At 43.0% G+C, this 16473-nt stretch overlaps 1 protein-coding gene across 2 annotated transcripts in view; it reads left to right on the forward strand.

The window, feature by feature from the left end:
• Window positions 1-14681, forward strand: part of SMC6 (structural maintenance of chromosomes 6) — a 55776-nt gene extending 41095 nt beyond the window's left edge. For both annotated transcript variants that reach the window (XM_069973139.1, XM_069973138.1), the window contains exons 20-27: window positions 884-1054; window positions 3404-3541; window positions 6377-6522; window positions 7642-7767; window positions 9569-9674; window positions 9799-9951; window positions 11764-11861; window positions 13481-14681. In XM_069973139.1, coding sequence (XP_069829240.1) covers window positions 884-1054; window positions 3404-3541; window positions 6377-6522; window positions 7642-7767; window positions 9569-9674; window positions 9799-9951; window positions 11764-11861; window positions 13481-13589 — 1047 coding nt within the window. In that variant the 3' untranslated portion in view covers window positions 13590-14681. The remainder of the gene's footprint in view (window positions 1-883; window positions 1055-3403; window positions 3542-6376; window positions 6523-7641; window positions 7768-9568; window positions 9675-9798; window positions 9952-11763; window positions 11862-13480) is intronic.
• The last annotated feature ends 1792 nt before the right edge of the window (window positions 14682-16473 follow it).

The following is a 16473-nucleotide window of genomic DNA, read 5'->3' on the forward strand; positions in this document are numbered from 1 at the left end:
ATAGGAGAGGGTGAGGTAATCCCATGAGATCCTATAGGAAATTGTGATTATGAAATCCCATGGGATCCTATAGGAGAGGGTGAGGAGGAAATCCCATGGGATCCTATAGGAAAGGGTGAGGTAATCCCATGAGATCCTATAAGAAATTGTGATTAGGAAATCCCATGGGATCTTATAGGAAAGGGTGAGGAGGAAATCCCATGGGATCCTATATGAGAGGGTGAGGAGGAAATCCCATGGGATCCTATAGGAAAGGGTGAGGTAATCCCATGAGATCCTATAAGAAATTGTGATTAGGAAATCCCATGGGATCTTATAGGAAAGGGTGAGGAGGAAATCCCATGGGATCCTATATGAGAGGGTGAGGAGGAAATCCCATGGGATCCTATAGGAGAGGGTGAGGAGGAAATCCCATGGGATTCTATAGGAGAGGGTGAGGAGGAAATCCCATTGGATCCTATAGGAGAGGGTGAGGAGGAAATCCCATGGGATCCTATAGGAGAGGGTGAGGAGGAAATCCCATGGGATCCTATAGGAAAGGGTGAGGAGGAAATCCCATGGGATCCTATAGGAGAGGGTGAGGTAATCCCATGAGATCCTATAGGAAAGGGTGAGGTAATCAAATGAGATCCTATAGGAAAGGGTGAGGAGGAAATCCCATGTGATCCTATAGGAGAGGGTGAGGAGGAAATCCCATGGGATCCTATAGGAGAGGGCGAGGAGGAAATCCATAAGATCCTATAGGATAGGGCGAGGAGGAAATCCCATGAGATCCTATAGGAAAGGGTGAGTTAATTGCATGAGATCGTATAGAGAACCTCGCTCCCTCAGACAACCATGGGGTAATCTTTGTACTTGTTTCTCTGTGTGTATTTTGTCACAGGAGGGTGAGGTGCAAGAAAACAAGAAGAGAATTGAACATGTAAAAGAGAAAATGGAGAAGGCCAAACTGGAAATGGAGGAGAATAAATCTCTCTACTTGGAGTCTGAGCGTCAGTATGAAGACATCAAATCAAGAATTAACTCTGTCTCTGAGATTGCTGAACCAGTGAAGGTGTGTGAGGGCTACTTCTCTCCCATAATTCATGTTTCTCTCGGGGGGGGGGGGGCACAGAAGACTGTGTGTGTGTGCATATATATATATGTATATAATATATATTTTTTTATATATATTAAATCAATATATATATATATATATATATATATATATATATATATATATATATATATATATATATATACATACACATATATGTGTGTGTGTATATATATATACAAACAAACACACACACACACACACACACACTGTTGCTGCTAGGAGGTGACACTAAGCCAAAAGTGTTAGCATTACTTGCACAGGACATATGCCTCTCCTTATTATGACATGGTCCCATGCTGAGCACTTTGTCATAGCTGTGTTTTATATCACAAGGTATAACATGAGTGATGTATATACAGTGGTGCCTTGGATTACGAGTATAATTCGTTCCGGGACCGCGCTTGTAATCCAAATCCACTCTTAAACCAAAGCAAATTTTCCCATAAGAAACCATAAAAATGCAGACAATTGGTTCCACACCCTAAAAATAATGATTTATTATTCTGAATAACATGTAAAACAGATAAAACAAACATTCAGAAACAGCAGAATGTGATATTATAAGTTACTGTACAGTAATGGAGAGGATGGGAAACACAAGGACTGACAGAGACTGCAGGCAGCATGAAGGAATGAGCAGGGCAGATGTGGGCACAGTATAGCAGCGCTCTCTGTCCGGGGAGAGAGGGGTTACAGCTATGGAGAGATTACCCCCACAGTCCTGTCCCCTGATGTAAGCCCCAGCCTGAAGTGGATCTGCTATGATTTGGAAGGTGAGGGAGACTTCCTGGGTCAGAGTACAGTGCTGTAGACCCCGCTATGCAGGCCATGCCCCTCCTCCACTCGCGCTCCCACCCAGTACAGGGAGCTCTTACACCAAAGCAATGCTCTTAAACCAAATCACAATTTTGAAAAACTGTGAGCTCTTAAATCAAAACGCTCTTAAACCAAGTTACTCTTAAACCAAGGTACCACTGTACTTTATTTTCCTTCTGATTTACTTACTATTAAAGCTGATAAACAAGGTATCTGGGCATTGAGGTTTGGGTTCTTCCTCACTCTCCCACATTCAACAAAACAACATAGTGACAATCATGGGGGTAGTCAAGCTAACTAAAGGCATATTTACCATCAAGTTCAATGGAAACTGATCTGTACTCAGACCCTTTGAGATGAATGTGTGACATCTGATGTCTGTGCACCTATAGCTATGACTGAAAGGAAAAAAAAAGCAATTAAAAGAGTAGTCTGGTGAAAATATTTTTCTTTCAAATCAACTGGTGTCAGAAAGTTATATAGATTTGTAATTTATATCTATTTAAAATTCTCAAAGTGCCAGAGATTTGTAATTTACATCTATGAAAAAAATCTCCAGTCTTCCAGTACTTATCAGCTGCTGTATGTCCTGCAGGAAGTGGTGTATTCTCTCCAGTCTGACACAGTGCTCTCTGCTGCCACCTCTGTCCATGTCAGGAACGGTCCAGAGTAGGAAAAGTTTTCTATGGGGATTTGCTGCTGCTCTGGACCGTTCCTGACATGGACAGAGGTGGCAGCAGAGAGCACTGTGTCAGACTGGAAAGAATAAACCACTCCCTGCAGGGCATACAGCAGCTGATAACTACTGAAAGACTTGAGATTTTTAAATAGAAGTTACAAATCTCTGGCACCTTCTGAAACCGGTTTATTTGAAAGAAAAATATTTTTGCTGGAGTACCCCTTTAAAGGACAAGTGCCATGAAAAACTTTTTCCCAGTAATTGAAGCACATTACAAAGTTATATAACTCTGTAATATGCTTCAATCACCTATCTGCCTCCCTTCCCTGTCTTTTCCCCCCTCCACCCCCCACCAGGAAGTGTCCTAACTCACACAGACCTAATTACTGTCGTCACCGTCGCCAAGCTCTTCTCTCAGCTCCTTCTCCTGTTACACTAGCCTCCTCCCTCCCCTGACTTGTCAGGTGACAGGCTTGCTCAGCTCCCATTGGCTGAACAACTGCAAGCCATCACTTGGACTGGGGAGGGAAGGCTGCTGTAACAGGACCTAGAGCGACCCTCCTGCTGATGACTCATCCTCACAAGAAGGAGCTGCCTGGTGACGGTGACGACAGTAATTAGGTCTGTGTGAGTTTAGTGCACTTCCTGGTGGGGGGTGGAGGGGGAAAAGACAGGGAAGGGAGGCAGATAGGTGATTGAAGCATATTACAGAGTTCTATAACTTTGTAATGTGCTTTAATTACTGGGAAAAAGTTTTTCATGGCACTTGTCCTTTAAGTAAGAGAAAATATATTTCCCTCCTGTTTTAGGAAGATCTTCATAAAGTGGACCAGGAAGTGGAAAACTGCAAGCGTCATAAGAAACACTATGAGGATAAGCTCAAGGAGCATCTAAATGGGATTAAGAACCGTAAAGATGCACTGAATGCTAAGGAAAAAGACCTGGAGGTAAAGAGGCTCCCGCTATGCTCCATGCCTGCAAGATGAGACCACTTCATATAGGGCTGCACTGTATAGCTCAGGGGTTATCTGTACTGGGGTCCATGACAAGAGTAACATGTACATGACCTCTGTATATCCTTTACATGCTTGCCTGGGTTCTCCCCCCACTCCAGAATCATCATGATAGTTTTAAGTTGGAACAACCCTTTAACCTAATTTGTTCCCTATCCACTGGAGCGAGGACAAGCATTAGTTCTGGACATTTCATCTCTTACCGTCTTCACGCTGTGGTGCCCCATATCCCTGCCAATATATATGCAGTAGGCCCAACCCCTCTGTAACATCATTGGCGCTTAGGCCTCGCTCCCTCAGCAGTATCATCGGAATGGCATAGTCCCCGCCCCCTCTCTGAAAGTCTGCTCAGAGGGGGCAGGGCTTATGCCTCTAGGTCAGCCCATTCCAGTCATGCAGTGGAGGGGTGGGGCTTAAATGCAAATGATGTGGGGCCGATGTAGGCAGGGATACTGGGCACGATGGACATAAAGACCCGCCCTTAGGGCACTGTCAACCTACAATAGCATGCATTTTTAAGGGGAGAGACCACCTAGAAATCCTTTGTACGGTAAGATATGAAATGTCCACAATGTAAGCTTAAGAAGGTGCTGAGAACTCCTGATATGCAAAGGTGGTGACAGTATCGCTTTTTAAAGTCTCACTGTCGTTTTATTTTATTTTTTTCAGAAATCAATAGTCCAGGCGATTTTAAGAAACTTTGTAATTGGGTTTTTTAGGCAAATATGCCATTATCTGCATTCAAAAAGACTTTCCCCAGCCCTCCCCCCCCTCCTCTCTCTCATTCACTGCAAATTATCAGGAAATCAGGAGCCTACTGTGTAACCTATAGAGAGGGGAGGAGGGAGATTACTTGCCAGCAGAGGATTATACAGTGGGAGCTGTGTGAAAGACGGTATTCAGAGATCAGAGAGGTCAGTGCTGACTTCAGAGGAGAGAGCCCCGTGATGTAGCTGTGAATTAACTCTTTGTTGTCCTGTTTTGGTGCCTCATCTCCCTCCACCCCTCCCCTCTCCATAGAGAACAATGAAGAGAGGGGGAAAAGCTTCAAACTGCTTTTTCATGATAAAAATGCATCTTTCGGCTAATAAACCCAATTACAAAGTTTCTTAAAATCACCTGTACTATTGATCTCTGCAAAAAAATATTAAACAGTGACACTTTAAGGTGGAATACCTATTTTGTGTGATTAGAATTAGATTGTGAGCTCTCCTGGTGACAGGGTTAATATGCGCACATGTTGATGCGATAAAAGTAAATCTAGAAGGAACTGCACCATTGTTTACTGTTCACACTGCGGATGCTTGTGATCTGCAACTGATATATGCTTCTTCCAAATGCTCTGCTGTGTCACCAACCCAGAGACTCTGAACGGCTGTCATATATATATATATATATATAATATATATATATATATATAATTTGATCCTGCCAAAATTGTTTGGAATTGCTGTTTATTTTTTATGATATATATACTCACCAGCCACTTTATTAGGTACACCTGTCCAACTGCACGTTACCACTTAATTTCTAATCAGCCAATCACATGGCGGCAACTCGGTGCATTTAGGCATGTAGACATGGTCAAGACAATCTCCTGCAGTTCAAACCGAGCATCAGTATGGGGAAGAAAGGTGATTTAAGTGCCTTTGAACGTGGCATGGTTGTTGGTGCCAGAAGGGCTGGTCTGAGTATTTCAGAAACTGCTGATCTACTGTGATTTTCACGCACAACCATCTCTAGGGTTTACAGAGAATGGTCTGAAAAAAAAAACTGATAGAAAGGCAACAGTGACTCAAATAGCCAACCGTTACAACCAAGGTAGGCAGAAGAGCATCTCTGAACGCACAGTACGGCCAACTTTGAGGCAGATGGGCTACAGCAGCAGAAGACCACACCGGGTGCCACTCCTTTCAGCTAAGAACAGAAAACTGAGACTACAATTTGCACAAGCTCATCGAAATTGGACAGTAGAAGATTGGAAAAACGTTGCCTGGTCTGATGAGTCTCGATTTCTGCTGCGACATTCGGATGGTAGGGTCAGAATTTGGCGTCAACAACATGAAAGCATGGATCCATCCTGCCTTGTATCAACGGTTCAGGCTGGTGGTGGTGGTGTCATGGTGTGGGGAATATTTTCTTGGCACTCTTTGGGCCCCTTGGTACCAATTGAGCATCGTTGCAACGCCACAGCCTACCTGAGTATTGTTGCTGACCATGTCCACCCCTTTATGACCACAATGTACCCAACATCTGATGGCTACTTTCAGCAGGATAATGCGCCATGTCATAAAGCTAGAATCATCTCAGACTAGTTTCTTGAACATTACAATGAGTTCACTGTACTCCAATGGCCTCCACAGTCACCAGATCTCAATCCAATAGAGCATCTTTGGGATGTGGTGGAACGGGAGATTCGCATCATGGATGTGCAGCCGACAAATCTGCGGCAACTGTGTGATGCCATCATGTCAATATGGACCAAAATCTCTGAGGAAGCTTCCAGCACCTTGTTGTATCTATGCCACCAAGAATTGAGGCAGTTCTGAAGGCAAAAGGGGGTCCAACCCGTTACTAGCATGGTGTACCTAATAAAGTGGCCGTTGAGTGAGTGTGTGTGTGTGTGTGTGTGTGTGTGTGTGTATATATATATATATATATATATATATATATATATATATATATATATTATTATAATATAAAAATTGAGTATGAGTATTAGATGCAGATTTTATGTTTTATTTTATTTTATTTTTTAAATCTAAACAGGAAAAAATTGGCAAAGCAAAACAAATTTATGCAGAACGGATGGAAGTTTCCCGGACAGCCAGGAGCTTGGATACTGAAATCAATCACCTTCGAGAGAAGATTAATTCAGAACATCATCTTCACGGGAAGAGAGAAGACATAATAAAGTATGTAGTGACCCCACAAGGGTTATGGTTAGTTCTGGTTTTCCGTAGAACTGTAGTTGAAGGTAAAATGCTTAAAGACGTATGGAGACTTGTAGGCCCTTTCATGTTCTACTGGGAAATCTGTGAAGGGATATATGAGACTGCCGTCTACAGATGTACAGGGTGTCCCTTCATTTGGAGAGATCTCTGGCTTCGCGTACATTCCCAGTCAAGTTTTAAAGTCTAACTACCATTTTAAAAACTTTTGATGTCATAGCAACATGTCAAAAGTGTATATCTGTCAGGGTCTGGCTGCTGAGAATCCCGCCGATAGCTAGAACAAAAGGGCTGCCACGCGCAGAGAGCTGAATTCCGTAGACTGCTAATGACAAAGATTTGTTGACTTTGCCTCAGGCATGTGCCCCATTGACTAATATGACCTGGACATGGTTAACAAGAAGCTACTGTTGAATCATTTCACGGTCATCTCATATGGACTGTCATACTTGTACATCAGTGTTCTGGGGATGGGCAGGTGCGAGGGATCCCAGCAGTAAGACACCCTATGATCAGCTTGTTCCCTATTCTGTGCATGAGGGTTATCTGCTTAAAGGGGGTTATTCAGCATAAATCTTTTTATTTCAAATCAACTGGTGTCAGAAAGATATATAGATTTGTAATTTACTTCTATTAAAAACTCTCAAGTCTTCCCATACTTATTAACTGCTGAATGTCCTGCAGGAAATGTTGTTTTATTTTCAGTCTGACACAGTGCTCTCTGCTGGCATCTCTAGCCGAGACAGGAACTGTCCACAGTAAGAGAGGTTTTCTATGGGGATTCATAGAAAACCGAGACAGAGTTCCTGTCTCGGCCTAGAGATGTCAGCAGAGAGCACTGTGTCAGACTGAAAATTAAACAACATTTCCTGCAGGACATATAGCAGCTAATAAGTATGGGAAGACTTGAGAGTTTGTAATAGAAGTAAATTACAAATCTATATAACCTTCTGATATCAGTAGATTTAAAAGAAAAAGATTTTCGCTGGACAACCACTTTAAGTTTAGAATCCTCCTTTAAACACCAGTTCTGCCTTTTTAAATCTAGTGACAATTTGTACGTATGTTCTTATTTTCTTCCAGAGAGTATCATGCTGCAAAGGAGAACTATCAGGACATGGAAAGTAAGATCAAGAACCTGAAAGTGTTTGTGAAAGTGTTAGATGACATCATGAGTCAGCGGTACAAGATGTATCAGCAGTTTCGAAGGTTGGTCTACTATGTTGTTTAATATACTGTGATACAGAGATACCCCCACCCCACTTCCCATCCCTTTTTTTGGTTATATGAAGAGGTTAGTCAAGGCTGGGGGTGGGGCAAGCAGCAGACTCCATATGGGACCACCCTAATGAATTGAGGCTTAGACAGCATGAAAGTGAAGGCGGGTTCACTTTAAGGTCAGGTCTCTTTGAATGTTTCAGCTTTTACTGTAATTTTCCTGATTTACAGCCAATAAGCAGTAACCGTGTAACTGAATTGATCTCTAGTTAAGTGTCCAATATCAGCCTGTGAGTGGCAGAATTAAAGGGGTAGTTCAGCGGAATTTTCTTTCAAATCAACTGGTGTCAGAAAATGCCAGAGATTTGTAATTTACTTCTATTAAAAAAAAAAAAAAAAATCCCCATCCTTCCAGTACTTATCAGCTGCTGTATGTCCTGTAGGAAGTGTTGTATTCTCTTCAGTCTGACACAGTGCTCTCTGCTGCCACCACTGTCCCGAGCAGCAGCAAATCCCCATAGAAACGAAGTCTAATAGAAGTAAATTACAAATCTCTGGCACTTTCTGGCAAGATTTTTTTGCTGCACTACCCCTTTAATATCTTTGCTGTGAGGGTGGCATGAAACCGCTGCATCTGTATTCCGCGTGCCATTGTTTCTCTTTTGTGGATGACATTTCCTTCAGTCATGGTACAATCTTCATTTAATTGATGAGACTGATATAGTTTCCGCAGAGAGGACGGCAAATATCATTACTTAACCTTGGATTATCTCTGGGGTTATTGGACCTTTCATCTCTGTGATTGCTCAATGAAGTTTAGGGTACAGGGGGTATTCCAATATCAGCAGATACAGCTTACATGTTGTAATGAACAGTTATTAAAGGGGCTCTCCACTGCTTTCATTTTTATAGAGAAATTGATTATTAGTGAACTTTCCTTTAACTTGTAATGAGCATTACGTGGAATTTCCCAGCAATTAGTGATAGTGTTCATTGTACGTTAAAAGTAATATAATCATTACATGTGTAATAGGCAGTGTCTGACAGCATTACTGTAATTTAACGTCATTTCTCACATGTCATCAGACATGTCAAACGTTACTGATCGCAATGGCTCTCACCCCTGAGATCCTGATATACAGCCCGGGGAGTGCACAGGAGCATGTGTCTTTTGCTATCAATCAAATCTTACTAACTTTAATAGAGGCTATGGATCAAACATGTATTTTGTTCTGCTAGCCGGAGAGTGGAGCGCACTTCCCCTGGTTATATCCCTGGATCATAGCGGGCCTCAGGACTGAGACCTGGTGCAATCAGTAATCAGACATGTCAAAAGTCACTGAAACACTTTAATAGTAACATACAAGGCCGATCAGCACTCTGTAATCCTATTGTGGCGTATTGATGCCTCCCTGTATCTAGTCACTAGATGGCATGGCCACTATTGCCTGCTGCATTTAAAGGGTTAAATAGCTTTGCTCCCAGCTATTCGGGCTGGAACCTCCTGAGCCAACATCATCCTTGTTACACTGTACAAACATAAATGCAGGGTGGTACTATAGAAGAGGGAGGGTGGAGGGTGACCCCAGTCCCTGTACCTCCAGAAGGTAAGGTGTCTATGAAGCCATTTGGTCAGGTATCAGGTGACTGGATTTTTTTTTTTCAATTGTGTAGTGATAAATCTCCCACCTTCATTTAACCCGATGATGAGGGAGCCAAGTGAGTGTGAGCTCCAGTTTAGTGGCCATGCGTCTCTAGACATTTTAATATCCTCTCTCCTCCTCTCCTATAGGTATCTTACTTTACGATGTAAGTTTTACTTTGACTCCTTGCTGGCTCAGAGGGCTTATTCCGGGAAAATCTCCTTTGACCACAGGAATGAAACGCTCTCAATAACCGTAAGTTGACCATTTAATAAAAAAAAATAAAAAAAAGGATATTTGCATTTTGGTTAAGTGGATTCCTTAACTAGGTGGAGAGTCCAGATGTAATATCCAGTAACCGTGCAATATTCCACCACAGGTCCAACCCGGAGAGGGAAACAAGGCAGCGCTGTCCGACATGAGGTCTCTGTCCGGAGGAGAACGCTCTTTCTCTACTGTCTGTTTTGTGCTTTCTCTCTGGTCGATTGCAGAATCTCCCTTCAGATGTCTGGATGAGTTTGATGTCTACATGGTAATGTAATGTCATGCTTTATAGTACTATAGCACATTCAGATTTGATGGATATACTGCAAGGTTTTTGTGTCCTAAAACTCTGCATTAATTTACAATGCAATAGAATCGGATGTAGTTCTTTAAAGCAAATGTACCATCAGGCTCCCCCCCCAGTGTGACCATATCCCCTGCCCTCTGTGATGCGCAGCACTAGCACTCCTTCATTTCAAAATTGGACTTTAAAAATGTAAATATAAAATAGAAAAATGGATGAAACAAAGTTACCAGTCCCGTAGTCCACCAGAACTAAAGTCCATGCAATAGAAAAAAAGGTAACAGCATCCAGTCAGTTTAAACTTTATTACCTCAGGACACATACATAGCAGCCACGTTTCCATGTAGGTCGAAATGTCGAGGGGATATGGTCACACTTCAGGCCCACTTCTAGTGCACAGAGACGGGCCGGTGCACAGCAAAAGAACGGGAAACGGGCGGCGTTTTATAAAAAAGGACAGTGCCAGCAAGTACCTGATGGTGAACACGCATCTTTGTAGCAGTATCTGTTTGTACCATACCCATATGCATGTCATACAAACCTTAACCATAAGGCCACACAAAGGTCAGGGGTCAATGTGCTTAACCACTGCAGGCTGGATTATTATATCACTGTATGATTTACTGCTCCTCATAATCATGTAATACTTAAAGGGACTCCAAAACACCCACTAAACTTATCAGTGGATTATACATCAGTAGAGTATACAACCCTGATTCTATATCTACAATTTTTATCTTATCTCCGTTAGGTTCCGGAGCTGAGGCGGCCTCTCCGTTAGGTTCCGGAGCTGAGGCGGCCTCTCCGTTAGGTTCCGGAGCTGAGGCGGCCTCTCCGTTAGGTTCCGGAGCTGAGGCGGCCTCTCCGTTAGGTTCCGGAGCTGAGGCGGCCTCTCCGTTAGGTTCCGGAGCTGAGGCGGCCTCTCCGTTAGGTTCCGGAGCTGAGGCGGCCTCTCCGTTAGGTTCCGGAGCTGAGGCGGCCTCTCCGTTAGGTTCCGGAGCTGAGGCGGCCTCTCCGTTAGGTTCCGGAGCTGAGGCGGCCTCTCCGTTAGGTTCCGGAGCTGAGGCGGCCTCTCCGTTAGGTTCCGGAGCTGAGGCGGCCTCTCCGTTAGGTTCCGGAGCTGAGGCGGCCTCTCCGTTAGGTTCCGGAGCTGAGGCGGCCTCTCCGTTAGGTTCCGGAGCTGAGGCGGCCTCTCCGTTAGGTTCCGGAGCTGAGGCGGCCTCCCCGTTAGGTTCCGGAGCTGAGGCGGCCTCCCCGTTAGGTTCCGGAGCTGAGGCGGCCTCTGTATGCATCACCATGCCCAGCCTGTAGGCTTACAGCAGGGAAATACAAAAGTAGAAAGCTACAAACTACAGATTTGGAATCTGCCTCCTTTATCCTACTTACAGATGACTTTAGTTTATGGTTTTGAGGTGGGGAGGGGGGGGGGGAGTGGAGGTGACAGAGACCCTTTAAAGGGTCTCTATCAGCAGGGTATCTAACCTGCTGATATCTCCTTATAGAGCATGGGCCGCTGAGGATGGAGATAAGTCTCTTACCTTCATCCTCCGTGCTGTTTTCGTGCTCCCTGCAGTTTAGTCTGAAATCTAGTAAGGCTGTTTGGAGCACTGGGCGCAGCACTATCACCCACAGAGCACAGTGCCGCTTCATCCTCAGCGCCTCGTGCACAGTAGGGAGCTATCGGCAGGTAAATTCATCTACCCTGCTGATAGTTTCCCTTTAATACTGTGCACCTGATAACCTGCTTCTGATCCTGAATGTTCCTTTGTCCTGTAGGATATGGTGAACAGGAGGATTTCTATGGATATGATGCTCACCATGGCCGATTCTCAGAGGTTTCGACAGTTTATTCTGCTAACTCCACAACATATGAGGTAAAAACCATCAATTCATTATATTATCATTGTAATGATGTAAAAAATCCATACATCCATTCATTGGAACACGTGTATCAGGGCATATTGGTCGTCATTAGTTGGATTCCAACTGTGTCTGGTATTGCAGTTTGGCTTATTCAGTAGATGGTTTAACAGCAATGAAACGAGGTCCGCAGAGTCTCAACACGGGGCTAGCCAGATATCCCTTCAGGGAAGCACCTGACAAAGGGGTAGCTCCTGTATAGAGACCACCAAAACCACCATATTAAGTGGCCCCGTCAGTCAGTATCTAACTCTTACATGTGTGATGATATGACCAGGAAAACACCATAGCCAGGTATCCATCCACCTAGGATTTCACTGTATTGAGTGCCTTAATCAGCAGCCGACAGCGTCTTCTTTGGCTACTCTCCATAAGATCAGTGATCTGTTTGCCATATTGGTACTGTAATGAAGTGGTTACAACACCCTTGGGGATAAGATATCCATTTGTCACATGACATGGACTAGAGAGTCTTTAGACTTCTGTGTCTGTGGGTGGTGCACGTAGTAGGAAAAAATTCCAGCAATACTTTAAAAGTTCAATCTCGGCACTCACCATAAATGCTTCATAATTTTTCTTGTAGAAAATTCATATCCATCATAAATACCATCCATCGGCTGAGAAACTCCAAAGCCGACACGTCCTGTTGTATTTATGATGGATATGAATTTTCTACAATAAAATTATGAAGCATTTATGGTGAGTGCCGAGATTGAACTTTTACATTTTCCGTAGACTAGGCAATCCATGTAATATTCCATAGAACAGAAGGATTCTGTTTTGTATGTATGAATTGTTTTGCATGTATAATGCTAACTCATCAGCATTATACTTGCAGATAACTTTTTTTTTACCTCTGCTTTCTTACATCCATCCTGACTATTATTATTATTATTATTAATAATAATAATAATAATAATATTTATTATTATTTAATAACAATTAAATATTAATAACAATAATATTTATTATTATTATTTTATTTTTTATTATTATTACATATGTGTCATGTGATCACTAGTGTTGAACTTATCTGTCATAACATTTGGGTTTGGCCACATTCTTCAAACCCTGAAGGCTTAGCATTTAATTCCCCACAGAAGTTGGATGCCACCCTAAGAAGCCACAGAAATCATGGCTATAGCCATAAACTGTAACCATGTTTTCCTGTCAGCTCTGGGGTGACATCCAAGTTCTGCAGCCGTGGGGGAATCAAGCACCGAGTGTTAATGTTTGCGTTTGGCCACATTCTCCAAACCTGATGACCGACCTGCTGAACACTAGGGTTCCCCATTCAGATCACCAGTCCACTGCTGTATTGTGTAGAAACATCCATCTCTCCTGTGTGCGCAGCTTCCTGTGACATATACGTATTATAGTGCAATGTGATAAGGCTCTGCCCCTATCTCTGCAAACCCAGAGGCATCGTGGGAAATGTAGGCTGCATTAGGACATCCGTATCAAAGGGAAACAAGGAATCCGAATGACGTCTCATACACTTCATATCATCCACATGAGGCTTATACATCCATAATGGTCTATAACACTTTTTTTTTTCCTTCAACTTTTGCAGCTCCCTCCCTTCCAGTAATTTTATCCGAATTCTCAGAATGCAAGATCCTGATCGAGGACAAACCACTCTACCTTTTCGCCCTGTGGACCAAGAGGAGGAAGACGATTGAGCCGAGCCCTCTTGAATGTTGAATTGCTGCTTTTTATATATTTATTACTTTGTTATAAGGAGCCAAGTCATTTCATTCCATAGATGAATCCACAATGTAATTGACTTAAAGCTGCTCAGCTTCCACCAGTTACACGTCACTATTTCCCCAGCCAGATACTTTGGGCTTCTTTCAATTCAGTATTTGAAGATCTCACGTAGAATCTTTAAATAGTTATGAATATCACATAAAGCAAATACATAAAACATAAAGGGGGCTTCTTTAAACAAGGGATAATCGGTCATTCTGCCAGACCACATAAATGATTGCTGTATAGTTTGTGCAGCTTTTACGGCTTAATGCGGTACTAACCTTTGACACGCCCTAAATTAACATCTCCAGTTATAGCCATGGGAAGAGCATGGCCATTAAAGGGGTAGGCCAACAAAAAAAATTCTTTCAAATCAACTGTTGTCAGAGATTTGTAATTCATTTCTATAAAAAATATCTCCATTCTTCCAGTACTTATGAGATGCTTTATGTCCTGCAGGAAGTGGTGTATTCTTTCCAGTCTGACACAGTGCTCTCTGCTGCCACCTCTGTCCATATCAGGAACTGTCCAGAGCAGTAGAGGTTTTCTATAGGGGTTTGCTGCTGCTCTGGACAGTTCCTGTCACTGACAGAGGTGGCAGCAGAGAGCACTGTGTCAGACTGGAGAGAATACACCACTTCCTGCAGAACATTTAGCAGCTGATAAGTACTGGAAAAGTGGAAAGTTTAATAGAAGTAAATAACACATCTCTGGCACCAGTTAATTTGAAATATTTTTTTCCCCTGCTGGTGTACCCCCTTAACCTTATTCCCTCTAACCAGCTAATAACAGACCACATTGTGGCCCCTTTCGGTTTCATTTATTACACGAAGTAAGAATTGGTTTCCCCTTATAACTTAGGGTAGAACAGACGTGATCCTGCGTGGACCGTGATCAGTCTGGTCGAGCTCTCACTATTCTGTGTTCCCGAGTTCTCGGCCTCACCTCACATACTGCTCTTTATATATGTGTATATATTTGTATCTTACACTTTTCTTTTTAAAGAAGCTATGCCAAAAGTCTACACACTATTTTATTTCTATAGTCTTCATATTTTTGTAAAAGTGCAATAGTTTTATATATTTTCTATCCTATTTTGTTATTTCTCAGCGTTTCCCTATGGGCAGCGCCGTTAAGAGTTAAAGTGACTCTGTACCCACAATCTGTCCCCCCCAAACCACTTGTACCTTCGGATAGCTGCTTTTAATCCAAGATCTGTCCTGGGGTCCGTTCGGCAGGTGATGCAGTTATTGTCCTAAAAAAATATTTTAAAACTTGCAGCCCTGTGCCCAACGGGAGTATTTGTGCCCTAACTTTGCACCACCCCTCCATCCCTCCTCCTCACCCTCATCATCATTAGGAATGCTCCAGGCAGATTGTCTCCTATTCCCCACCTGTGCACATGGGCTCGATCGTTAAGGCACCTGTGCAATGTTCAGCATGGAGAAAATGTTTCAGTGGCATTCCTCATGATGAAGAGGGTGGGGAGGAGGGGCGGAGGGGTGGTGCAAAGTTAGAGCACAGATACTCCCGTTTTTGCACAGGCTTCAAGTTTAAAAGTTGTTTTTTAGGACAATAAATGCATCACCTGCCGAACGGACCCCAGGACAGATCTTAGATTAAAAGCAGCTATCCGAAGGTACAAGTGGTTTTGGGGGGGGGGGGGCGGGGGACAGATTGTGGGTACAGAGTCGCTTTAAAGAATTGTTTTATGTGGTAACTATTTTATAGTAAAGCTGTTGAATTTAATGCCTTAAATCTGCGGATGTGTGCGTAGGGTTATTGGCGGGACTTGAGGATGAAGCCGCTCCAGGCAGTCCTATGTTTGTAAAGTAGCGGACTCATCTTACTTTCACATTTAAAGGGACCTTCTGGTTTCAGCAAATAAAGGTGATTCATTGTATATTGAAAAGTTATACTATTTTTCAATATATTTTCTGTATCCGTTTCTCGGCTTTTCAAGATCCCTGTTGGCCGCCATTCACTAGAAACGATCACTGTTTATGATCACGGTCATGTGATGGACTGCCAGTGCTGCACTATATCCATCACATCACAAGGACCGTCCCTTCGATCTTGAAAATCGAAAACAATTGATACAGATGGTTAATACAATTGTATACAGTGGAATTGTTGATCTTTAATTTAAAGGTTAACCTATCTAGACTTTTTAAAGAGGATGTACCAGCATCACAGAGGGAAGGAGGTTCCGTCACACTGGGGGGCAGGTGAAAAAAAAGAGATGTACCTGCTGGTTCCTTTTGCTTTGAGTATACGTACCCGCTCTTTATCCGTGTGTTTCAGTGTATATGCAATACAGCGAGAACATTTTCAGACCCTTTTCACTTTTTTTCTCATTTTATTTTGTGGCTTTGTACTAAAAAGGGAAAACGTTTCCCCCATGATTCTGCGGTCAATCCCCCATAATGAGAATGTGGAAACAGAATTTTAGTAATGTTTACAAATTTATTAAAAAGGAAAAACTATATTTTTCATGGGCAGACTCTTTGCTGTAATACTTGATATTTACGGACATGCAGAGAAAGGAGTGGCTGCACCTCACACCTATGGCTGACACTAATGCCTCTCGGCTACATTTTAAAACCAATGTCAAGAAGTTGGTATGTAATTTGATCAAACCATATTGCCTCATGTACCACGTGCAGGTCCCCTGGATCACTAGTCCCTACACTAAATCAACACTGTCAGTCAGCGACTGCCGACCCCACAAAGCGAGCGGAAGCAGGGAAGGGAGACCTCCGAATGACACTGCAACACCACTGTCACAGGACCAAAGCCCAAGTGCCCTCCCCC

This window comes from Dendropsophus ebraccatus, chromosome 6 (genome assembly GCF_027789765.1).
Source record: "Dendropsophus ebraccatus isolate aDenEbr1 chromosome 6, aDenEbr1.pat, whole genome shotgun sequence".
Taxonomy (NCBI): Eukaryota; Metazoa; Chordata; class Amphibia; order Anura; family Hylidae; genus Dendropsophus; species Dendropsophus ebraccatus.